Source organism: Saccopteryx bilineata, chromosome 1 (assembly GCF_036850765.1).
Source record: "Saccopteryx bilineata isolate mSacBil1 chromosome 1, mSacBil1_pri_phased_curated, whole genome shotgun sequence".
Taxonomy (NCBI): Eukaryota; Metazoa; Chordata; class Mammalia; order Chiroptera; family Emballonuridae; genus Saccopteryx; species Saccopteryx bilineata.
The window spans coordinates 79184981-79210169 of NC_089490.1; the positions used below are offsets into that span (position 1 = coordinate 79184981).

The following is a 25189-nucleotide window of genomic DNA, read 5'->3' on the forward strand; positions in this document are numbered from 1 at the left end:
GATGTCCCAGGTTTGATTCCCACATTAGAGAAGCAACCATCTGCTTCTTTCCCCCTTCTCTCCCTCTCCCCCTCCTGCAACCAGTGGCTCGACTGGCCCAAGCATAGGCCTCATGTGCTAAAAATAGCTCGACTGATTCAAGCATTGGTCCAAGATGGGAGTTGCTGGGTGGGTCCCGGTAGGGGGCACATACAGGAATCTGTCTATCTCCCCTCCTCTCACTTACAAAAAAGGGAGGGAGAGAGGGAGAGAGAGAGAAAAAGAGAGAGAGAGAGAGAGAGAGAGAGAGAGAGAGAGAAAGAAAGAAAGAGAAAGAAAGAAAGAAAGAAAGAAAGAAAGAAAGAAAGAAAGAAAGAAAGAAAGAAAGAAAGAAGAGTGGAGAGAAACATTCCATGGGGATCATGGACCTGAGCTGTGAATCTAGAGGCTGAATATCCAGGTCCAGAACTCAGTTCGAGACCCACTGTGACATGCTCATAAAGGTAGCCGAGCATAACTGCTGGGCAAGGGCTCTGGGGCTGTTGCCAGACGAGAATTATTTTCCAGTGGGAAAGAATCAAGAGTTCTGCACACTACAAGCTGGTGAGATTGATACTAATCCCCAACAAAATCAGAAGATATAGCCTTAAATAAGTCATTTTAGACACTTAAATAAGGAAACAAAGCCCCTCAGGAAGCGGGTCTGGGTCACTGGAATGGCTCACCCCCAATCGGCCTCACAGACACAGCTGCTGGGATGCACTGCGTGGTGGCTGCAGCCAGGACGCGGCTGTTTGAACAAGCAGGCCTGCGGGGGCGATGAATTGCGGTCACTGCCCCTACAACTGGTGGAAGCGGGCAGGCCACAGCACAGCACCCTGGGAGCCCCGCTAATGAGCAGAGGACAGAACCGATGTGCTCCAGAAATAGCTTGTGTGTCAGCCTCAAAGGTGTGCACAAAAGTGTCACCTGTTTCCCTGCCTGAAGAGATGCCAAGGAAAGCACGTCCTCTGGGCTGGGGAAAGGGCGGCGGGAACTCAAGAGGGAAAAGCTGCAGGTTGTGTGCGAGAGCCTGGGCTGCAGGTGGGCACATGTGTACTGGCACAGGGAGGCCCCCAGGTCCCAGAGTGAGAGACCAGTGGGCACCATGCACACGGACAATGAGAGGGCACAGAGACACCTCTGGCTTCCGACTGACCCGGACTCCAGTTCACCCGAGAGATAGAGGAACCTGGCAGAAACCAGGCCCTGAGATCTGACCAGATGCTGGACCTCAGTGTCCAGGCCCAGATGCTGTCCCCACAAGGATGCTGTGTCCCTGGCAACCAGGCTGGACAAACAGAACACAAGAGGACGGAGCCTTAGGCGACACTGAAGGTAGGAGCAAAGGGTAGTGAAGCCAACAGCTGGGCAATGTTGGGCAGGGGTGCTCCAAACTTCCTCCCCAATGCTGTGGGGCCCAGACCCTGGCTCTAAAGCACTGGGCTGACCCCAAAACAGATCAACACAGAAATAGGACCCGCATGCCAGGAACAAGGGAGCTTCCAGTGCAGACAGAAAGAAGCAACATAGGCCACGTCAATGACAGATGCTCCCGCCCGCAAAGTGCCACAGCTGGACCCTCTGAACCCTCCCTCCCTGGCTCCAGGCCTCCACCATGGGAGTTTTTCAGCTCTGCCTCACCAGGCTGCCCCAGCTCACCAGAGCCCTAAGGCCTGTGACCCAGCTTATCACATCCCCAGGTGGCCACACCCTGGGAACACCCTATCTGTCCCTTTACAGGTCCTTCTACTGTGCCCCCCCCAGATCCCAGAGAGAAGGCCATCAGGAAGGTGTAGCCCAGGATTCCAGACCACCCTGACTTGAACGGAGCCTCCTTACACACCGGCACTTCCCTGGACAGGGGTCAAGCAAAGCAGGCCCTGGGGACACAGCAGATGACTCACCCCCTTTCCTTCTCCGAATGGAGGCTTGGAATCAAGAAACAGAGCAAGGGGGTAAGAGGTAGGCTTCATTCTTGCCATCCAGCCCCCATTCCCCACTCCCTTTGCCCCATCTCTCCCCCCAAACCCTTCCCAACAATCAGGCCCTCCCAGATTTCCATAAACCCAATCTACGCTCCCTACCAGAACAAAGGGGCAAATCTGCCCAATGCCAAGTCAGTACATGGCTTGAAACTGAAGGTAGAAACAAGTACAAACAGAGACATATGCTTTTATGTGCATGCACACACATACTTGTACATGTCCATTCACACACATGCCCATACATGCTTGTTCATGCTCACACACATGATGCTCACACATGCATGTACACATCCACATACTTCAGCTCACACATGTTAATGCAGTCCACTCACATATGTGCACATGCTTGTGCATGTCTACATACATTATGCTCACATGTTCATGCACATCCACTCACACATGTGCAAACATGATGCCCATGCATTGCCACTCATGTATGTAAACACTTGTGCATGTCCACACACATCCACTCACACATGATGCTCACACATGGCCACTCACATACAACACACTTGTGCACACCCAGTCACATGCTTCTGCATATCCACTCACACATCTGATACTCATACATGCCTGTGTACCTCTATACAATCCACTCACACATGTGCACCCACGCATGCTCATGCACATCTGCACACACATAAACACGCAAATATGCACATATATGTGGAAACATCCACGGACAAGTAAATCAGATTTTTTTCAGAGAAAGGGCAAAATCCCATAAAAACCAAGTTTGGAGGCTGCTGATGGCTGCATTGGTCACCTGTGAGCTTCTATGCAATGTGTTTCCAATAAAGGGCAAGTCTGTGTGCATCTGACCACGGCCAGTCAGAGACCACACACTGGCATGGCATCTGCCTCAACATTCTAATCACAAAGAAAAAGGGACCCAGAAGTCCCAGATTTATCATAGGGAAAGTGGATGAACAGGAGGGAGCTCAGACCTGCCAGGTCCATCCCTGACCTGGGTCCCCTCCCCCCGACCTCTGCAGCCCTACCACATCCTTGGTTCATGCTGAGTAGATGGGCACATGGGAACCTTGATGCACCCATTGCTGAAGGACACTGAGGGTGTCCTGCTCTTACTTCTCCTACCACCTACCTCAGGGAAAGGTCCCTACCCCATCCCACCCTCTCCACCCCATTTCTGCCTCCCACCTCAACCCTGCAGGACTTTGTTTCTTCCCCAGACCCTCTGAGCAGCAAGCAGTCACCTGGGCATGAGCCTCCACCCTTGCCACCTGCCTTTCCTGTCACCTCACATTTTCCTTTCTTCCCAGCTGTTTATGTCATCTTCTCAAGAGACTGCAGGACCCATCAGTTCTCAACAAATTGACACAGAACTGACATGTTAATGCTGGCAATGAGCCACCAGGTCTTATTTCTTTCAAAAGCACAAATTCTGGATCATGGGTTGAGCCCTGTGGTACATGAGAAGACCCTGATGTTAGCCTGACTTCTTCAAACCATGTGTTTCTAGAGGTCAGCAACCGGGCTGGCCTCCCAGGACAGCAGTCCTCTGAGGGCAGGAGTTGCTTCTCCTCCCAATAGAGAGACATAAAGAGCCTGTGTCCAGCTTCAGTCAAAGCTGTGACCCCTCACCCAGCAGTGTGGACAGAAAGAAGTTCTGTACTAAGACATACCTTCATCATCCCTCCCCAAACTCTACTCAGGAAAAGTGGGCAGACAAGGCTGACCCGAAGCTGAAAGACTGAGCCCCTGGAAGACAAGGACCAGAGCAGAGAGGAAGGAGGCTCTGCTGTTCACAAGTTTCTTCAGACAGACGCAGCCCAGAGAGTCCCTGGGTCCTTGGATTACAGGACTCAGACTGCCCAAGCACATCTTTGCAGAGATTTGGCAGGGTCCCTTCTGAACATGCACTGAGCATGGCTATTATGGTGTCTGGCCAGACCCAGCTGCCTAGCGGCACTGGTTTATTGATCAGTTTGGATCCTCAATGTGATAGATCAACTTCCCATGACTACCTCAGACTCTTATAACCTTGGGGCCAGAAGCCTGCTAGTTTATCTGCCTCACTCTTGAAGGAGTGTGTTTACCTAGATATAAAATTCTAGGTGGAAAAGCATTTTCATACAGGGCTTTGAAATTACAGTTCCATTGTCTTCTAGCAGTTACTATTGCTGACCATAAGTCAGCTGTCGGTCTTCCTGTTCCTCCTCAGTCATCCAGCTTCTTTGTCTGGTCGTTACAACTTGTCTATTTGTCTATGGCATTGTGAAGTGTTCCTATGACAAGTCTAGGTATGGATTCATTTTGTGTTTCCTTGCTTGGGACTTATATTTCTTCAAATTGGAGTCTCAACCCCTTTTTTCAATTTTGGAAAATTATTACCATTTACTCTTCAAATATCTCATCTTCCCTGACCTTTTTATTCTTTGGGTGTTTTCTCATTTATTCTCTATGTCTCATCTGCCCTTTAACAGCCTGTATCTCCCTGTCTCCTGTGCTGCATTTGGGTGATCTCAAACTTATCTTCTAATTCACTGTTTTTTTTTCTTCAGCTGGGTCTGCCTGTCCCATGGCAGCAGAGGGAGTCCTGTTTATCCCAGACAGAGATTTTGTTTTTTAAACCTCAGTGGCTATACTTTCTGTTTCAAAAACAGTTCTTTAAGATCCTTTTAAAATCAGTCTTTTCTTTTTCTTTTGGTACTGTCCTATTCTTTCACTATGAATTGTTTTTTCTCTTAAATTTGGTATTTAATCACCCTATTTTATCTCTTTAATATTTTTCTATGATTTTCAGTATTTTTTATGCTAATTACAGTTCCTGGGCTTGGTTCTAGCTTTCCCACTTCTCAGTGGCCCACACTATATCACTTGACTTTGTGGGAGCATGAGAACCCCACCCTTTGCCCCGAGAACCCACATCCTACCCCAAGCCCTCACAGCCTCTAGAGGCATCAGCTTCCCCTCACTCCTTGGCATTGATTTCTTTCTTCATTTTTGAGACCTAGGGAATTCCTGTTTCTTTGTTTTGAGATGGCTATGTATTTTTAAACTTTAATTCTATTCATAATATTTATGGGGAAGGAAACTCTGACCATGTCAGCCCACTTGATTTTGGTGGCTGTCCTCCACACCAAACTAAACTGCAGTCCAGAGGACCTGCTTGGCCAGGGTGGCTCAGCCTGTGGCCAGAACAGGGTCAGGACTTAGCAGCGACTAAGGTCAGGAATGATGTTAGGGGACAGGCAAGGGTTCTTTCTATGGCTGTAGAAGAACAAAGCCAGAAGCCAGAGCTGGAGCTCAGTCTACAACCAGGGTCAAGGTCAGAACTAGGTCAGCTCCCAGCCCGGGACCAATGTCAATGCTCCTTGTGTAGCTGAAGCCAGAGTAAAGTCTGGGACCAGAACAGGGTTTGGACTGTACAAGAACAGAGCACATTAACAGTCACATGTACCAGGACACGCTCATGACAAGGACGCTGATAGTAACAAATGTTAGGACGTGGCTATGTGTATCTGGACACGCCTATGATGAGGCTATTAACAGTCACATTTCTCAAGACATGCTCACAATGAGGCTACCGATAGTCTGCAATCATGCCCACAACATGCCCATCAAAGCCTTGATATACTCTGTGTGCCTCCTGAAGCCCATGAAGGCTTGTGCTGTCACTGCACCAGTGAGGTTCACACAGTCGTGAGGTCAGCCACTCACTGTGATCACCCTGCTTAGCCAGTGAGTGAGCAGGTGCTGAAAGGCTAAAATAAATGCAAAAGTCACGCAGCTCGTGCCTGGCAGAGCTGGGAGAGGGCCCAGAGCCCCTGACTCCTGCCCTTTTCTCACTCGGATGAAATGAAGGAGTCAAGTCAGACTGAGCCACAGGCAGTAGGCACACGTGCATACAAACACACTGGTGGGTCAGGCCCAGCTCCCACCACCATCCTGGTGGTCCCGCTGATCATCTCCAGCCCTGTCACCCAGCCCCTTGGCCCTCGCTCTATCTTCACATTACCTCCAGCACCCACCCATTTACTTTGACCTGTTCAAACATCTGTCTGTCGGTCCTTCCTGACCTCTGCCTCTGCCTGGCTTTGGCCCCAGCTCACTCCACCCGGCCTCCCACCCTGGGCTGCCCGCCACCTCCTGCCCCCATTGCTTACCAAGTTCCTCAAGCTCAGCCGTCATGGACTTGGAGCGCAGGGTCAGTGTGGTGCTGGGGGCCCTCTTGGGCGGTGGTGGGGCTGCAAAGAAGAGGGAGGCCTTGGCCCTCCTGTCCAGCAGCGGGCAGCGCGGCGTGGCCAGGTGCAGGTGCCACTTGCGCTCCACCGCCTGGATCTCCTCGTATTCCCGTGAGGACGCGTCGCACTGGGCCAGGATCTTGTTCAGGCTGCGGCTGGATGCAAACTTCTTCATGGCGCTGGGAGCTCAGGGGGTGCCGAGGAAGGGCTGGGCCAGGGCAGGCGGGGCCTCGGGAGGTGGTCAAAAGCCCCACTGGGGGTAACAGTGCTGACCAGCTCCAGCCTGAGTGCCCACCTTGTAGACTCCAAAGGTTGAGCAAGGGGTACCAGAGCCATGGGGTGGGGGCTGGGAGGGGTCCCCAGCAGGCTGGGCTCTTCCTGCTCCAGGGCTTCCCTAGGCCCTGGTGGCCACTGCCCCTCAGGGGACCAGGGTATGGTCAGCCAAGTCAGGGCCTGGGCTGGGCCCAGTCAGCAAAGCCTCCTGGGCCCAGGCTGAGCCGCAACATCGCGCCGCGGGGAAGACGCTCTTCCTCTTCCCTCAGGTGCCGCCTCCCCCTTCCCTCCGACAATGAGCGGAAGGCAGCATCAACCTCACAGTTGCTATGGCAACCCCGGCCTCCAGGCAGCTGCTGGCAGTGCAGGGAAGGAGGGCTCTTCCACACCAGGGGCTGGGGGGATGCCAGGAAGCAGGGGACGGGGATCTGAGGAGGGGCAACCTGGGGTCAGGGGTCAGAGGCTGGAGGCCAGGGTGGCAGTCTAACATCAGGGACTAGGAAGGGACTGAGGCCATGAATGGGCACAGTTCACCTAGGCTCAGTCAGACATCTGATATCAGCAGTCTGGGGTCAGGGGGTGGGCAAAGGAACATGGGCCTAAAATCAAAGGTCTAAGGTCAGGAGCCAGAGGGGAGAGTCTGGGCTGATGTCTGAAGCCTGACCCCTCACCTCTGCGCCGAGCGCCATCTTCTTCCGGCTTCCTTGTCACTGACACAACCTTCATGACCAGACGGTTTCCGCCTTGGCGGATCAGAGCCACCACCTGCTTGTGTCCAACCTTCACCACATTCACCCCATTCACCTGGGACAGACAGGCAAGTGGGTGAGGACGGTCCAGGTGTGTCCTCTTTAGGGCTCAGAGGTCAGTACCCCACCTAGCTACACAGGTAAGGATGAGCCTCACCTCGATGAGGAAGTCTCCTGTGCGCAGCCCAGCCCTCCAGGCCACGCCCTCCACATCCACGGACTCCAGGTACTGAAGCGCGGGGAAGGCTGGTGTGGGAGTGAACTCCTCGATGGGGGTCTCTGCTGCAGGGGTGGGCGGGACATTAGGAAGGTGCTTCACCAGCGTGTCCGGGTAGAGGCAGCTGCCACGCAGCAACCACCCAAGAGTGGTTCAACATGCTGAGCAGATGACAACCAGGACAGAGTGACCTGGGGCTGAGGCTGGGGCAGCAGCTAGAGGCTGCCCAGGGCAAGAAAAGCCAGCTCAGGAATCCAGGACACATTCCTCTGAGAAACTTCCCACTCACCACCCAGAGAGGCCCCCCACTTGGTTAGACACACTACAGTAGAGAAGACCCTAGATTTCCAGGAGAAGGAGTCATTGCCTTCTGTATTGAAACATTCCCAACTGAGAATATAGTCACAGCAGAGGGACAAGGAGGGGTGGAGCCAGAAAGAGAGCAGCAAGGGCAACGCAGCAGACAAGGCAGGGGACAGGGCCAGGGTAGCGGATGAAGTGACACAGGGGGCAGGGGACAGGGCCAGGCAGGGGTGGAACAGGAGACAGGGCGAGGCAGGGAGAAGAGCAGAGGGGTGGAACAGAGGTAAGACAGAAGATGCCATGAACAGCTTGCAGCCCCTGCCAGCCTGCTGCCCGCCTCAGACACACTCACGCCGCCCCCACCCTGCATTACCTTTGGCCCCCCGAAGCACAAAACCAAAGCCCTCGTGATCCCGTTTCTGCAAGACGGCCACCTTGTCATCAATGACATAATCACTGATAAAGGAAGAAAGCAGGAAAGGGTCAGAAGTCTGTTGGAGAGCACAGCTGACCAGTCCGAACGTATGCCTCAGAAAGGATCCCTCAGACATGACCCACCCAGAGTTGTCCTTGGACTGACCCGGGAGGAGGAATGGGCACCAGCTCTCCCTCCCAAGCCTCCTTGACCAACTATCAGCCTCCGTCCACATCTGATGTCCCATCTCCATGCGTGCCCACCTGCCACCTACCCCTGCCATACCTGTGTGAGGTGAGGCTGTCATAGGAGCCCACTGTGTAGTGACGGAAAAGGCGCTTTGTCCGGTCCTCTCGGGTTTCTGCGGGGAGTTTCAGTTGTTGATGAAGGGCCATGTCCTCCAAGTGGCCTGAACTTGCCCTTCAACCATAGTGGTCACCCTCCTCTGCCCATACACACACCTCTGCCCTGGTTTTGGCACATGGAAATGGGGGAGAGCAAATCCTGGGTCCTGAGGTCAGAGGGCTGAGGGAACCATGTGGGGGAAATTCTGGCTTCTGGTGTCAGGGTCCAGAACAGGGCAGGAGCTGTGGGTCATCTCTCCATGATGCACACAGCAGACCCGACAAGGCTAGCATCATCCTTAGAGAGCCAGAGCCCCAGAGCTACCAGAAAAGATGTGCATGTATGAGGCATGCGTGTGTGGCCCACTGACACATGTAAGTGCTGTGCTCACACATGTGCTTATGCATGTGCATGTCTGCCTGTACGTGACCAGTCATGTGCCCGTGTCATGCTACATGCCCACGTGCACTGCCATGGAAGTGGCACTGTGTCTTCACAACCCTGCACACAGCCCACTGATGCTCAACATCACAGGGTCCCTTGCTCCAGGTCTTGCCTCTGAGTGCACAGGGAATCCTAGTGTGAGGGGCTGAGTCCCCTTCCCTGATGTCACTGCATCACACAGAGCTTTGTCCCATCTATACTCTAACTCAGGGGTTGGGAACCTATGGCTCACGAGCCAGATGTGGCTCTTTTGATGGCTACATCTGCCTCGCAGACAAATCTTTAATAAAAATAATAATGTTAAAAATATAAAACATGGCCCTGGCCGGTTGGCTCAGTGGTAAAGCATCGGCCTGGCGTGCGGGGGACCCGGGTTCAATTCCTGGCCAGGGCACATAGGAGAAGCGCCCATTTGCTTCTCCACCCCCCCTCCTTCCTCTCTGTCTCTCTCTTCCCCTCCCGCAGCCAAGGCTCCATTGGAGCAAAGATGGCCCGGGCGCTGGGGATGGCTCCTTGGCCTCTGCCCCAGGCGCTAGAGTGGCTCTGGTCGCGGCAGAGCGACACCCCAGAGGGGCAGAGCATCGCCCCCTGGTGGGCAGAGCGTCACCCCTGGTGGGCGTGCCAGGTAGATCCCGGTCGGGTGCATGCGGGAGTCTGTCTGACTGTCTCCCCATTTCCAGCTTCAGAAAAATACCAAAAAAAAATAAATATATATATATATAAAACATTCTCATGTATTACAATCCATTCATTTCCTACCGCTCATGGTTGCAGGTGGCTGGAGCCAATCACAGCTGTCCTCCGGGACAACACCAAATTTTTATCAGATAATGCTTACCATATATGGTTTGTTACATGGCTCTCAGGGAATTACATTTTAAAATATGTGGCATTCATGGCTCTTTCAGCCAAAAAGATTCCCGACCCCTGCTCTAACTCAAAGTCCCTAGCAGCCACTGCAGAGCTAGCCAGCTGTCTGCCTGCTGCCCCACCCTTGGCTTCCCTCATTTCCTATAAGCAGGCAGGTTCTGTCTGATGCACGCCACCAGCATGACCCTCCTGCCCCAGGCTCACTTCTGCAGCTGCCCGTGAACCAGATTCTCCCAGCACCTCTGTCTCCAAGGTGGTTTCCCCAAGATGGTTCCACCACCACTTGCATTTCAATCCTTAATTCTGCCCTCATTCTCTATCATTTTAGCATTTCTCAAGATTACTTTCTTCATTCAACAAGTATTATGACACTCCTACCATGTACCACTGTTTGTTTTAGGCACTGAAAATACAGCAGAGAACTGAACAAAGCCCCTATCCTATCCTATAGAGTTTACAATATATTGGAAGAGAGAGAGGATTAAGTACATACATAATATATCAAATGCTGATGAATGCTATGAGGAAGCAGTACAGTGGTACAGAGAAAGTTCACAATTCTAGGCTGGTCATGTGGAAGCCTCCCAGAAAGAAAGAGTTGAGCAAAGGCACAGGCCATGAGGCAGCTGCCATGGATGACATTGGTAAAGGACTTCCCGGGGGTGAGCACGCAAGGCAAAGCCCGCATGGCAGGCATCGGCCTGGGTGTTCAAGGGACAGGGAGCAGTCTGTGCCACTGGAGCAGGAGTGAGAGAGAGAGGTAGGAAATGAGATCAGGTGAGAACCTATGATTTTTGATGACCTGTCTCTCTCACTAATTGTGAGCTCCCTGTGGGTAAGAACCACATCTCACTTATTTCTGTGATCTTAGCACCTAGCATAGCACCTGGCACATACAGGGCACTGCAAATGCTAGTTAGAAAGATAGATGGCCAGACAACTGGCTGGCTGGGTGGGTGGATGGCTGGCTGGATAGATGGATGGATGAATAAATAAATATATGATGGATGAAGGAAAGAATGAACAGAACAAGATAGATGGAGGGAGGGACAAAAAGCAGGATGGGTAGATGAAGGCATCCACCCATGGACAGTGGTAGATATGGAAACAAATGGATAGGTGGACCAAGTGGTTTGATGGAGAGGAGATAACTAGATTGGTGGGTGGGTGAAAAGATGGATAGATAGATGGATGGATGGACAGATGAATAACAGATGGATGGACAGACAGATAGAAGGATGGAAGAAATGAATGGATGGATGGGCAGATGGATGGATATACAGATGGACGGATGGATGGGTGGATGGGTGGGTGGATGGAGTGGATAGATGGATAGATGGATGGATAGGGGGTGCATAAATGAATGGAAGGATGGAGGGATTGATGGATGGATAGATGGACAGATGAATGACAGATGAATAACAGATGGATAGACAGACAGATAAAAGGATAGAAAAAGAAATGAATGCATGGATGGGCAGATGGATGGAGGGATGGACAAATGGATAGAGGTACAGATGGACTAATAGATGGCTAGGTGGATGGGTGGGTATATGGATGGATGGGAGTGGATGGATGGAGGGGGGTGGATGGCTGGATAGATGGATAAATGGATGGAAGGATGGAGGAATGGATGGATGGATGGATGGATGGATGATGGATGGAGAGAGGGAGGGAAGGATGGATGGATGGATCAACAGACAGAGGGAGAGAGGGAAGGATAGATGGACAGAAGGACAAATGGATCAATGGATGAGAGGATGTGTGGGTGAGTGGATGGATAAAAGGAAAGAGGGGTTGAGTTGTCTGGATGGGTTGATGGATGAGTAGGTAATAGCAGACTGGGTAGGTGAGTCAAGGATAAATGGATATCAAAGTAGACAAAGCAGAGGCTGGATGGGAAGAAGAAGATGCTCCTTGTAATACCAGCGGACACAGATGTCAGGAAAAGAACTGATCTGGATTTCAAGATCCTGCCACTACCTTGTGTGACTCTCAGGAAGTTCATGGTCTCCTTTGAGCCTCCCCTTATGGAATAGGAAAATTCACCTTGGAGGGTCCCTTAGATTCTGATGGCCTGTAATTTTATCACCCTGGCACACTCTCAAGCTCTGATCTATTCCCTTCTCTCCTCTAGCCACATGGTGCCATCATGACCAAGACCCTCTGTGACACCCTTGCACTCACCATCCTACCATCCCATGGCCGAGCAGGCCAGACCTCATCACTACTCAGGTCAGACACCAGACCCCTCCTTGCCTCCACCACACCCTTCTCACGTTGACCCAACTGTAGACACGTTCACAACGCCTGCCTGCAAAAAGGACCACAAACTCCGCAGTTCACTAGCCTCCCATTTTTAGATTTTGTCAACTAAACAAACTGTATTTATTACATAACATAAATTCATTTTCCAGTTTCATTAATCAGACACATAAATCCAGCTGAAGTGAAAACGCACAGCATGACACACACACACACCCCTCCCCCCCCCAGTCTCCCAATACTGGAAAGAAAGGGAGGGAAGGATGGAGAGAGGGAAGGGGCAGTGGGGAAGGGGGAGGACGGCTGCCAGAGCCACAGCTGTCCAGGTGTCCTACGAACCAGGCTCTGGAACACACAGGGCTTCACCTCATCGTTTCCCTCACCCCTTAGCTTTCTCTGCTGCAACGGCTCCTTTCACCCATCACACTCCAGACGGGCTATGGGAGGCACCCTCTCTGCTAACCCCGGGCATCAGTCTGGCCTGCATGTGCTGGCAGTGCTCCCTCCTTGGCCCTAACTCCCTCTCTGTCCCCACTCCAGTCTCAGAAATAGATTTTTCTTTGGATCTGGGCCTGTTGGAAGCAGGTTATCATTCCTAGGCTGCCCCCCGGTCGCTGGCACCACCCAGCCCCTGGGTCCAAGATCAGACTCTGCTCAGAGTAGCTGGCAGGCCAGGCCTGCACTGAGGACAGAGGTTACTCCCACCCCTCCCAGCAGGCAGACTCCACAGGCCTCTCTCCCTCTACCTACCCATGACACACTTCTGTCTACCCAGGTACCTTCTGACATTCCTTCAGGTGACAAACCCCAAAGCCAACCTTGTCTAACAGTCCTGCAATTGCCCAGAGATCTGGAAGTCCAGTATCACTGTACTCTGCACTCTCTCCCTTCTCCAAGACTTCAGTCCACCTGTACCCACCCCCTGGCCTCCACCTCCATCTGCCCTGCCTGGCCCTCACTCTAACCCTGAACAATCTGTACACTCAAGACAGCACTCCCGTCTCCTCCTGTCCCACTGTCTTCCCCCTGGATTCACAGCCATGTGATGGGCCTTACACACCCACTCCAGCTATGCCGCCCCTGACTGCACACACGAGTTTCACTCATCCAGGGCCTGTGAACTGTGTCAGCCACAGCCCAGACCTTGCAGCCACTGCCTACATCACAAACAAGACTCTGCCCCTTGGGCAGTTGAACCAGCCCTCCTAAAAATGGACCAATATCCACTGTCCTCCTTCTAGACCAGCTAGGAAGAGTGAGTCGATTCCTATATATGAAATACTTAAAACCATACCAGGTACCGGGACACTGCTCAGAGCACGCCAGGTGCCAGCACATGCAGTTGGAATGCCACATCACTCTGTACAAAGACTCTGCCCCCCGCCACCATCAGCTGACCACCTAGATGACTCCTGGTCATCCATCAGGGTTCAGCTCAAACGCCTCTGCTTTGAAGCCCCCTCTGACACTTCGGGCCAACCAGGGAGTATCCTGTGTTCACGCCTGCGTCACAGCCGTACACAAACGCATCTGTTATAACCACTGTGCTGCCTGTTCTTCTCCAGGCACAGAGCCAGCCTCTGTGATCCCAGCTCCCACAACAGGGCCCAACACACATCAAACACCTCATCAACATATGCTATTCTCAAATTCTGACTCCAGTCCAGACCTCCCTGCCACCCTCCCCAGCCTCAGATTTAGGTTCAACTGTCCCGGAGCCACACAGTTCTCAAACCAGAACTTTCACTGCACGCCCCCCATGAGGGAAGCACAGAACCACTCCCAACTCACCAGGTCTGGAGGTCCTTCCTCCCTCTCCCCTCCTCCTTCAGGTTGGCACCAAGGCCCAAAACTCTGAAATCATTCCCCACCAACCTTCCATAGGCCCACAACAGGGGACTATGTTCCTGCCACACTCCCAGTCACCACCTAGAGAGCCATCAGGACGAGGCAGGGAACAGCCAAGCAAACAGATAAAGGCACCTGCTCAGGACCTGGTCACTGGCCACATGTCACATGGGGCAGAGGTCCGGGCCACACAGGAAACTCTCAACCCAGGTGAAGAGGGCACAGCAACCTTGGGCCCAAGCCCTGTACAGCAGAAGGGGCCCTGAACCCTTGTTCCAGAGATAGCACTGGTCCACTAGCCACCACTCAGGAGAGGACTCCCTCGTCCCACCAGCTCACCAGGCCAGAAATAACACTCGTGGCTCTGGGAGACTCATCTCCCAGACGTGTAGTCAGCTCTGGCCTGAGACCTCAAAAGGACCAGCCACTCCTTCCCACTGGCAGGACCACCTCGGGTCCCAACACCCAGAGGGGTCCTTCCTGGAAGCCAAGGCCATCCCCACCTGCTGCCCTCAGACCATCACGATCCCGATGCGCCCACAACGGCCCCTCCAGACCCAACTGGCCTCATTTCCTCTTGGCGGATCCAGGCCTTCCTGCACTGCCCACCTGGACAATCTGTCCGCTTTGGAAAGACATCTCTTTCCTCATACTGACCTCATTACTTGTCTGCTAGCCATGCAGGAATCATGCACTCCAAGCACCCAGTATCTCTGTGAGGACCATGTGCTGGGGGGTGTATAGTCAGTAGGAAGCATATGTGGGATCCACACAGATGCACATTCATACCTGCATGTCCTGTGGGCACATCACACGTGTCTCTGCTGCTGTGAAGCATCTGTTAGTCCTTGTAGGGTGTGTGCATGCTGTATGTCTGTCATGCACACAAGTTTGCATCCACTTTGAATGTGTGTTTGACTTTACCCTCATCCTTTCTCTGAATATCCACATGTATTCAGCTCCACGCAAGTCTAAAGGTGAGCTAGGGAGCAGCCCAGGGAATGTGGGGGTCACTCACCATGCCGTGTGTCATACTGTCTCATCTGCACCTCCTCCACGCAGTCGGCTGGGAACCAGCCCGTGCGGCCTTTCACGGTCCCCTCCCAGAAACCGCCCTCCCCAATGCTGAGCACTGAGGGGAGAGAAGACAGAAAGACTGTGTCAGGGCAGAGTAGGGCAGCAGGAATGCCCCTTCCCACCATCGCCCCTCACCACTAATTCAGGCTCAGGTTCTGCCCACCCACCCGTCACCCTCTTCCCTTCCCTTCCTTCATCCTCCTGGCTTTTTCCCTGGAAAGATTTCGGGATCCACATGGAAGAGGAATGAACAGATGGGCACAGCACAGGATGGGCATGTGTGGGACAGAGAGACACACAGATGGACACACTCGAGGCGGGCAGGAGGCAGAGGCAGGGGCCACCATCCTGCTCCAGCTCTCCCAGGTGACCCTTCTCCTGCCTCTGAAACTCATCCCACCCTTGCTGTTGTCTGTCCCAGGGGCCACTGTGCTGTGGTCTGGGGATTAGGCCACAGATGGACCAAGGAGGTCTGACCCTCACAACTGTTCTTCCACAGGCTCCCATGAAAACAAGACAGCATGAAGATAGGGCCCCGATGAAAGCAGAGAAGCCCAGACTGAGAGGACCTTGTCATGGCACAGGGTCCCCAAGAACAGAGGAAGCCCCAGTAACAGGAACCCTCCTTATACAGACACCCACATATTGCCACTGACATCGCCCACAATGGCACAGGGTCTCCACAGAGCACAAGAATTTCCAATGAAAAAGTCCCAGAAGGGGTGTAGGAACCCCACAACATATGGAACTCTATAACGGGATAGGGTCCTTCAAACACACAGAACCCCAATGACACCATCTCCCATGACACAGAAACACCCCCCTGACAGAGAAGCCTCTGTGGTGACACAGGGAACACAAAACGATAGAAGATAGGCAGAAACCCCATAAACACAGACACCCTCCCTGACACGGAGGAATCCCCAGCGGCAGATGCATCCCATAATGACCACCCTGGCTCAAGTTCCCAGGGGGACCCCAAAATGGCATCAGCCCCTCCGCGATCGCAGAGCACCGGCCGGGCGCCCCCCGACCCCGCCCCCCACGACCCTCACCCTTCACGGCCTCGCCGCGGTGAAGCGGGATCTCGCCCTCGCCCTGCGGGATGTGCGCCTTCACCGCGATGAACTTGCGGCCGGGGACGGCGCTGTAAAGTTTCCGCTTCGGGCCCCGGGGCGGCGGCGCGGGGGGCGCGGGGGCCGCTGGGCCGGGGCCGGGCGCGGGGCCGGGGCCGCCGGGCCCGCTGGGGCTGTAGACGAACACGTAGGTGACGGACGCGATGCCGGGGGGCAGCGGGCACGCGAAGCCGGCGCCCGGGGCCTCCATGGCGCTCGGCCCGGCCCCGCCGCCGGCCTCACCGCAGCCGCCGCCGCAGCGCCCGCCGCCAGCCCGCCGCCCGCCCGCCCGCCGGGGGCCCGGCCCGGGGCCGCTCCATGGGCCGCGCCGCCGCGCCCGGCCCGCTCCCGCCAGCGCACGAGCCGCGCCCGCTCAGGGCTCCGGGGCCGCGGGGCTGCGCTCCCGGGCGCGCCAGGCTCGCTCCATGCCGCGGCTCCCCGCGCGCCCCGCCTTCTCCGCGGCCCGGCTCCTCCCTCTGCGGGCGGCGGCGGGCCGGCCCTCCCCCGCTCTCCTCCGTGGCCCCTCGCGCGCCCCCACGGGGGGAGAGGCCACGGGGCGAGGGGACTGCGGTGCACCGAGAGAGCAGGGGGGTCGGGCAGAGGAGGGCGGGGGAGGGGGAGGCGGGACAGGGTCGGAGCGGCCAGGTGGGAACTGAGGAGGGCATTGGTGCGCTTCGGAGGAAAAGCCATAGCGAAGGTTACCTCCTGGCCAGAAGGAGTTCCCCCAGCAGGTCCGCCCACCCAACTACCGTCCCCTGCTCTGGCCTTGGCCTCTTCACATCCTGACCGCTGTCATGTGTTGGGCGCCTGAATCCTCCTCCAGACCTATGTCCTCTCCTTGAACACCTGCCCCTGAGGCCCATGCACACTCGTGCTGACCAGCTAACCTGGACTGCTGTCCCCACCTGGACACCAAGCCTGAGGCCTCGGTCCTCCACCTTCGTCCTCCTCAAAAGCCTGCACTGCTCCCTAGTACCTATGTATACCAGGTCCACATTCTCAACAACTAGTGAATCTCTCTGGGACTGAGAATTAACTAGAATCCAGTCACACGCTTGGGTACCTTCCTTTCCCTCCTCTGGGTTGTTCATGATAGCGTTCCCAACACAACTATTCTAATCACGCTATTCCAGCCAGTGGCTGCTGTCTCTCAGCCACAAACTCACTTTTCTCTGCCATGCTCTGTGATGCTGGTGGGAATTCTGGAACCACATTTCTGGGGGTAAGAGCTCCATGCCAGGCTCTACCAACAGGGGGCGCTAGGGGAGACCGCCACCTCCCCTATCTCAGCTCAAATGCCACTTTCCTTGGACCAAAGGCAATCTCTCCTTGGACCAAAGGTGATCTCTCCTCCAGAGACCCTCTCCCTCCAGATGCACCAAACCTCCTCAGCCCCTGCCTGGACACTTACAGGACGGCCCCCTTTCCTGGATTCCTACCCACCTAACTGATTCTAAGCCTTGCACCCAGCTGTCAATGTCCTTCTGAGACTTTCAGGACCTCCAGCTATTAGCTCCCACCACTTCCGGCATCCTAGGCATCAACTAAATGTTTGTAGAAAAATAATACTTATAATCAATCTGCCGTCCCCACGGAGCAGTGAGCTGGAGCCCTGCACATAGCAGGTCTTTGTTTTGTGTTTGCTGAAAGGTGAATGAATATACAAAAAATAAATGAAAGCAGGGCATCCACATAGCTCCAGCACGGGAGTGATCCTCTGCAAAATTGAAACATCCTAAAGTTTGATCTTTCAGCCACTGGACCATTCCACTCTTAGAAAAAGCCATGGGACATCCACAAGCTTTGGGGACAATTGAGATGATCTGGGGTTAGAGGGACAGCCTTGGAGTCTGGGCAAAGACACACAGACAGAGGAGACATCACGAATCAAGGCTACATGAGCAGAAATAAAGTGGATTTTATAAGCTCCTGCTGCACCTCAGGCCTTATGCTAAACACAGGCTTAAAAAGTTTGGGAATTAGATCTACCTGGGGCTCCAAATACACTGAGTCCTAGCTCTCTGACTTTGGACAAGTCACTTATCCCACGTGACCGTCAGGACCCTCATCTGTAAAATGGTGCTAATAGAGCACAGCCCAATGTGGGATCAAGGTTAAGTGAGACAGTGCAACCCAGCTGTCATCATGAAAAAGGGCTGTTTGTGCCACTCTCACTCAACAATGTCTCCCAAGAACCTTCCATGCTACTGGCTCTGGGAAAACTAGAAAGCAAGAGTGATGGCTGCTGCTCTCAAGGTGCAGGGAGGAGAAATGCCTCAACCAGTGGCAGCTGGCCAATACTGTGGGATAGGGGCTCCCAACAGGGACCCCTCATCTGCTCCTGTTCTGGAAGGCTTCCAGAAGGAAATGACTTAGGTGGGATTAGTCCTACCTTACTGAAGAGAACCCAGGCATTGAGGGGTCAGCTGACCTGTCCAAGGCTACAGTCAGCAGATGCAAGGACTGCACTGGACCCCAGCTGACTGTCTGTGGAGCCAGTGCCTCCCTCACACTCCCTACTGCACAATCAACAGCAGCAGCGGGTTTCTAGCCAGGCTTCCTGCTCTGTGTTCTGAGAATGCCAAGGCCCTCACATGTCCCTGGTTCTCAGGGTCCCATCACTTATGGTCAAAGGTAAAGAGTAGAACCACATAGTCCTGGGTTGAAGAATTGGGAGAAAGATGAAGACTTCCCTTTGGGGACAAGACTAGGGGTCACCTTCAAGTTTCAAGCCCTCCTGGAGAGGAAGCTTCCTTTCATAACCCCTATTACCTACCATCCAGCCCTCCTCCCTGGCACGGCAGGAAACTTTCTAAACCACAGGTCTAACCAGACCCTCCCCTCCCAACGTGCTCCCTCAGCTGCCTGTTGTCCTCAGGGCAAGTCCAGTCCCAACCAGAGATCAGTATGGGGGAGCCTGTCCCAGGCTAGAGGACCTCACCTCCTTCCCTTCCTCATCCAGGGAGGCCCATCTGGAGGGCTTGGAGTGCCCCACCCCAAGCCTTAGCCCACCACTGCAGAGGTACTAGACACCATAGACCTCTCCCTGCCTCCCCATGCTGGCTCCTCCAGCTTGCGTCCCGGCACCCAACCCACCCAGACCCTGCCAGGGATGCCCTGCCCCTCCTACCTGAGGTTGCTCTGGCTGCCCCTGCCTGCTGCAGAGCCACTGATGTCGTTCTCTTGGTCACCATCCCGGTCCCGGTCTTTTTCCTCCTGCAGCCGCTGGAGTAGCAGCTGGTGGGGGAGGCTTCGAAGTGAGGGTCCAGGAGAAGCTGCCGGCTGCACCTCACCCTTCAGGTTGATGTCACTGGCTGAGCGCTGCAGGGGCCGTGGGGAGGCCAAGCCACTGGGGCCGGCCAGCCGCCGTCGCTTTGCATAGCTGGGAGTTTCCCTGAATGGTACTGAGGGAGGTGGCACATAGGTGAGGTTCAGGGTAGCTGGATAAGGTGGCCTACTTGTCCTGGCTTTCCCAGGCTTTCCATATTTTAAAACTAAAATCCTATGTCCCAGGAGCTGCCTCAGTCCTAAGAAAACCAGGACAGGAAGCTACTTCTGGGATCACATTCCAAAGTGTCTCTAACTGTAGCTTCAGGGGTAGAAGCCTGCACCTCCTATCAGAAGATGAGATCTTGGGGGTGCTCAGATCTGCTCTTGGAACTGTTCATTTCAGGAGAGACAGAACAGGCTGCAAATATGGTGACAGATCTCACCAGACTGCTGCTGTATGAGACCACTTGTACTTAACTATGGCTGGAAAAACCATACAAGAACATCTGAACCAGGGGCAGGCAAAGTTCTGCAAAGAATCAGAGAGTCACTATTTCAGGCTTTGTAAGTCACATCGTCTCTGTTGCAGGACCCAGCACTGCCATGAGAGCACAGAAATAGCCACAAACAATATAGAAGCAAATGGGTGTGGCTGAGCCCCAATAAAGCTTTATTTAAAAAGCAGATGAATATTAAGAAAACTTGATCCAACTATATGCTATTTACAAATGAATGACCTTAGAATGAAAGACACAGGTAAGTTTACAATAAAAGGATAAGGAAAGATATTTCAAATAAATAGCAACCAAAAGTGAGCTAAGTAGCTATATTAATTATCAGACAAAATAGACTTAAAGGTAAAAAGTGTTACAAAAGTCAGAGGACATTATATATTAATAAAAGGGTCAGTTCATAAATGGGTTAACAATTCTTAACATATATTTATCAAACAATGGATCAAACAAAAATATGAAACAAACATTGACACATTTGAGAAATAGTTCTATGATAATACGTAAGACTTCAACACCCCACTTCCAATAATGGATAGAACATTTAAAAAGAAGATCAATAAGGACATAGAAGACTTGAACCAATAGATCTAAAAGACATATATATGGGGGGGGGGGGGAGAAAGAGACTACACTCCAGAAAACAAGAGCAAAATACACATTTTTCTCAAATGCCCATGGAACATTCCCCAGAATAGACCAAAGCAAGTCTCAATAAAGTTTAAAAGTGTGAAATCATACAAAATATCTTCTCCACTCACAATAGGATGAAATTTAAAATCAGGTACAGAAAAAAACAATCTGGAAAATTCACAAATATGTGAAAATTAAACAACACAATTTTAAACAACCAATGTGTCAAAACAGAATTCACAAAGAAAATTAGCAAACACTTTGAGAAAACAAAAATACAACATAGCAAAACATGAGATGCAGCCAAAGCAATTCTAAGAGGTAAATTTATAGCTGTAGACATCTATATTTTAAAAAGACAGAAGTCTCAGCCCTGGCCAGTTGGCTCAGCAGTAGAAGCATCAGCTCAGCATGTGAAAATCCCGTGTTCGATTCCTGGCCAGGGCACACAGGAGAAGCACCCATCTGCTTCTCCACCCCTCCCCCTCTCCTTTCTCTCTGTCTCTCTCTTCCCCTCCTGCAGCCAAGGCTCCATGTGAGCAAAGTTGGCCTGGGTGCAGAGGATGGCTCCATGGCCTCTGCCTCAGGCACTAGAATGGCTCCAAAGCAGCAAATGCAGCAAAGCAACGGCCCAAATGGGCACAGTATCGCCCCCTGGTGGGCATGCCGGGTGGATCCCGGTGGAGTGCATGCAGGAGTCTGTCTGCCTCCGCCCCACTTCTCACTTCAAAAAAATACAAAAAAAAAAAAATGACAGAGGTCTCAAATCAAAATCTTAATTACACATCTTAAGAAACTAGAAAAGGAGAAGCAAACCAAACCTAAAGTTGGGAGAAGGAAAGAAATAAAAGTTAGAGATAAGTGAAATACAGAATAGAACTACAGAGAATTCATGAAACCAAAGTTGTTTCTTTGAAAATATCAACAAAATTGACAAACTTTTAGCAAGACAGACAAAGAAAAAAGGAAAGATGGACACATATAACTAAAATCAGAAATGAAATATATAGCATTACTACCAATTTTATAGAATTAGAAAGAAATATGAGAGAATACTGTGAACAGTTATATGCCAGCAGATTAGATAAGCTAGACGCAAGGGCCAAATTTCTGAAACTGACTCAAGAAGAAATAGAAAATCTAAACAAGCCTATAACAAGCAAAGATCAGTAATCACAAATCACCCATCAGATAGCATTATTGATAAATTCTACCAACATTTAAAGAACCAACACCAATCCTTCTAAAACTCTTCCAAAGAATAGGAGAGACAGAAATACTATCTAATTCATTCTATATGTAATTAAAAACTGAGCCAAGGATATGAGCAGACACTTCTCCAAAGAAGAATACAAGTGGCCAACAAGCACATGAAAAGATGCTCAACATCATTAGCCATCAGGGAAATGCAATTTGAAAACTACCATGAGATATTGCTTCACACTAACTAGAATAGCTATATATTTAAAAAATAAAAACTAATTAAGAACAAGTATTGGTGAGGTGAAGAATTTATAACCCTTCTACATTGCTGGTGGAAGTATAAAATGGTGGGAAACAATTTGATTGTTCCTCAAAAAGTTAAATAAAGAATAATATGACCCAACAATTCCACTCCTAAGTATATACCCAAAATAACTGAAAACAGGTATTCGAGCAAATACATTTCACACATGTTCATAGCAGCAGTATTCACAATAGCCAAAAGGTAGAAACAACCCATGTCTGTAGGATTAATGGATAAACAAGATGTCGTATCTACAAACAATAGAACCTCACTCAGCCATAAAAGGGAATAAAGTAGTGAAACCTCCTATAATCTAAATGAAGCCTGAACATATGTTGAGTTAAAAGAAGCCAGACACCAAGGGTCACATATTGTGTGACTCTATTTATACGGCAAGTCCATACAGACAGCAGTATGGTAATGCCTGCCATCGCTTGAGTGAGGGGAATGTGGAATAATTGCTTAATTATATAGGGTTTTCTTTAGTGAGGAGAAACATGTTTTAGAATTCAATAGAGTTGGTTGTACATTATGAATGTACTAAATACCACTGAATTATTCCATTTTAAATAGTTAATTTAATTTTAAATGAAATTTAAATCCTCAATTTTAAAGCCCCAGTTTAAAAGCAAACAAACAGGTCCTGGCCGGTTGGCTCAGCGGTAGAGCATCGGCCTGGTGTGCGGGGGACCCGGGTTCGATTCCCGGCCAGGGCACACAGGAGAAGCGCCCATTTGCTTCTCCACCCCCCACCCCCTCCTTCCTCTCTGTCTCTCTCTTCCCCTCCCGCAGCCAAGGCTCCATTGGAGCAAAGATAGCCTGGGCGCTGGGGTGGCTCCTTGGCCTCTGCCCCAGGCGCTAGAGTGGCTCTGGTCGCCGCAGAGCAACGCCCCGGAGGGGCAGAGCATCGCCCCCTGGTGGGCAGAGCGTCGCCCCTGGTGGGCATGCCGGGTGGATCCCGGTCGGGCGCATGCGGGAGTCTGTCTGACTGTCTCCCTGTTTCCAGCTTCAGAAGAAAAAAATAAAAATAAATAAAAATAAAAAAAATAAAAGCAAACAAACAAAAAAGCGGACTGGGGGCTGGATTTGGCCGGCAGGACATTGTTTGCCAAGCCTTATTCTAGACTCCTGTTGCGCAAAGTGTGAGCCACAGACCAGCAGCCTCACCTTCAGCTGGAGACTGTTTAGAAATAGAGTCTCGGGCTCCACCCAGACCCGCTGAGTCAGATGTGATTCAGATGTGAGAAGCACTTCCCTAGTTCATGGTCAAAGCACTGTGGGATATAAGTCCACAAGAACAAGTGCTTGAATGTGTATTGTGGGGGAAGTGAGTGGGGTAATGTGGGTCAAAGGTGACCCAAGGTGGCCACTCCCAGGTGGAAAGGCCCTACTTCAGGCCTGTCAGTCTAGAGGAATGGGTGAAGCTGCCCCTGAAGGTGACAGGTCCCAGTTACACCGGAGGGTGACAAGTATCAAGTATCCTGTACCCTGCGGCTTCAAGTATCCTGTCCCCTGAAGGTGACAGGTCCCAGCCTAGCAGACCCCTGCAGTTGGGCTCCTTCTCTGAGGAATAGGAAGGGGGTAGGTGGGCAAAGCCTCCTCCAGCTCCTCCGCTGTGCATAGGCCCCACCCAGGGTCCCAGAGCTGGGGTGGGACATGGCAATTTGTGCCTGTCACTGAGGGAGTGTCCTTGGAGTGAATGTGTGCAGAGTGAGTGGGGGTGACAGAATGAACCCCAGGCGGCCTAGGTTTGAAGGCAGGCTCTGCCATTAGCCCACTGTGCCTGCCTCCTCCTCTGTAAATGTGGACTAATAATTACTCATGGGGAGTGCTGAGAGGGGGAGCTAAGATAACAGGGTTTATAGTAAATGCTCATGACTACATTACCCCATGGCTCAGGGACATCTGGCTGCATCATCAGAGTGTATGTGACAAGTGAGCAGGTACGGTGCATGGCCAGCAGAGTGGATGCCCACTCCACCCAGGCCCAGCTATGGCACATCTAACCCCAACCAGGTGAATGCACCCTGGGTCAGCCAGGCAATAAGTTGTGATAACAGTTCCCCCAGGAGCCCAAGCATCTCTGTCCACGTCACAATTGTGAGATGCAGCTGGGCCTTCCTCACTCAGCCTAGGTCAGCTGGACCGATGTCACCGCCACAGTCCAAACCCACAGAACTGAATCCCACACATGGTCAGAGGTGAGAAGTGGATGCAAATAACCATAAAAGACTATTTTTTCTTAAGAGAAACTGAGGCACAGAGACCCTGAACAGCTTTCCCATGGTTAGACTACCACAGGCAGAAGAAAGACCCCATACATCCACAAACTCAGGTAGCCCCAGGCTAACAACCACCTGCAAGCACTCAGGCCCACCCAGACCAAGACTGTCTCCTGCCCCAGATACAAACCTCAAACCTCTGTCCAGCCAGAATAACAGCTCTGTCCAGCCAGAACCTGGACCTCAATCCCACACCATTTCACTCAGCTAACACTGCTGCCCTAGAACCCCTTACGCCCTGGACCTGCTATCCATTATCATGGTCCCGACCCCACTTGGGGTGTCAGGGGCACTGAGCCTTATTTGGGTGAGGTCTACTCAGAGGAGACCCTATGGAAAAAGGTCCTTAACCATGAACTTGGCCATAATCTCAACACCCATCCAAAATTCAATCCCAGCCCTGATAGTAACCTCACATTATAACTAAGAAGAAAGGGTTCTAACCCTAAGACCAGCACCAGCTCTCTGCTATTCACTGTCACTCAGGGCAGAAAGGGGAACCTGGGAGTCTGCTCCAGAGTCATGGGCAGAACGGACTGGGCCAATCAGGACACGGGGAAGCTAAGAAGGAAGCCTCTTATGTGCTAGGTGGCTGGAGAGTGGTTTCTGGCAGAAATACTCTTTTTAGATGGGGAGGCCCCCCCACTCCTAGAGCCCCTGTCACCCCACACTGGAAAAGGATGGCACAGTTCTGAGGACAGGCCCCAGACCAGCCCTATACCCAGTGACCTGGGAGTGGGTAGGGACCTCCTTGAGGCTACAGGTGACAGCTGAGCCCATCCTTCTGCCTGTTGTGGAGTTGAGACTACATGGCATGGCCTGGTGTTTCTTCTGGGACCACAAGTCACTC

At 52.1% G+C, this 25189-nt stretch overlaps 1 protein-coding gene across 2 annotated transcripts in view; it reads right to left on the reverse strand.

Annotated features, from left to right (window-relative positions):
* SHANK3 (SH3 and multiple ankyrin repeat domains 3) overlaps positions 1 to 25189 on the reverse strand; it is a 52758-nt gene that overhangs the window by 19542 nt on the left and 8027 nt on the right. Inside the window, exons 11-19 of one of the 2 annotated variants that reach the window (XM_066254518.1) lie at positions 19266 to 19539; positions 16076 to 16269; positions 14962 to 15075; positions 8457 to 8532; positions 8130 to 8212; positions 7394 to 7518; positions 7159 to 7291; positions 6137 to 6217; positions 1926 to 1949 (exon numbers count right to left, since the gene is read on the reverse strand). In XM_066254518.1, the coding sequence (XP_066110615.1) occupies positions 1926 to 1949; positions 6137 to 6217; positions 7159 to 7291; positions 7394 to 7518; positions 8130 to 8212; positions 8457 to 8532; positions 14962 to 15075; positions 16076 to 16269; positions 19266 to 19539 (1104 nt within the window). The remainder of the gene's footprint in view (positions 1 to 1925; positions 1950 to 6136; positions 6218 to 7158; positions 7292 to 7393; positions 7519 to 8129; positions 8213 to 8456; positions 8533 to 14961; positions 15076 to 16075; positions 16270 to 19265; positions 19540 to 25189) is intronic. The other variant, XM_066254522.1, reaches the window with a different exon arrangement.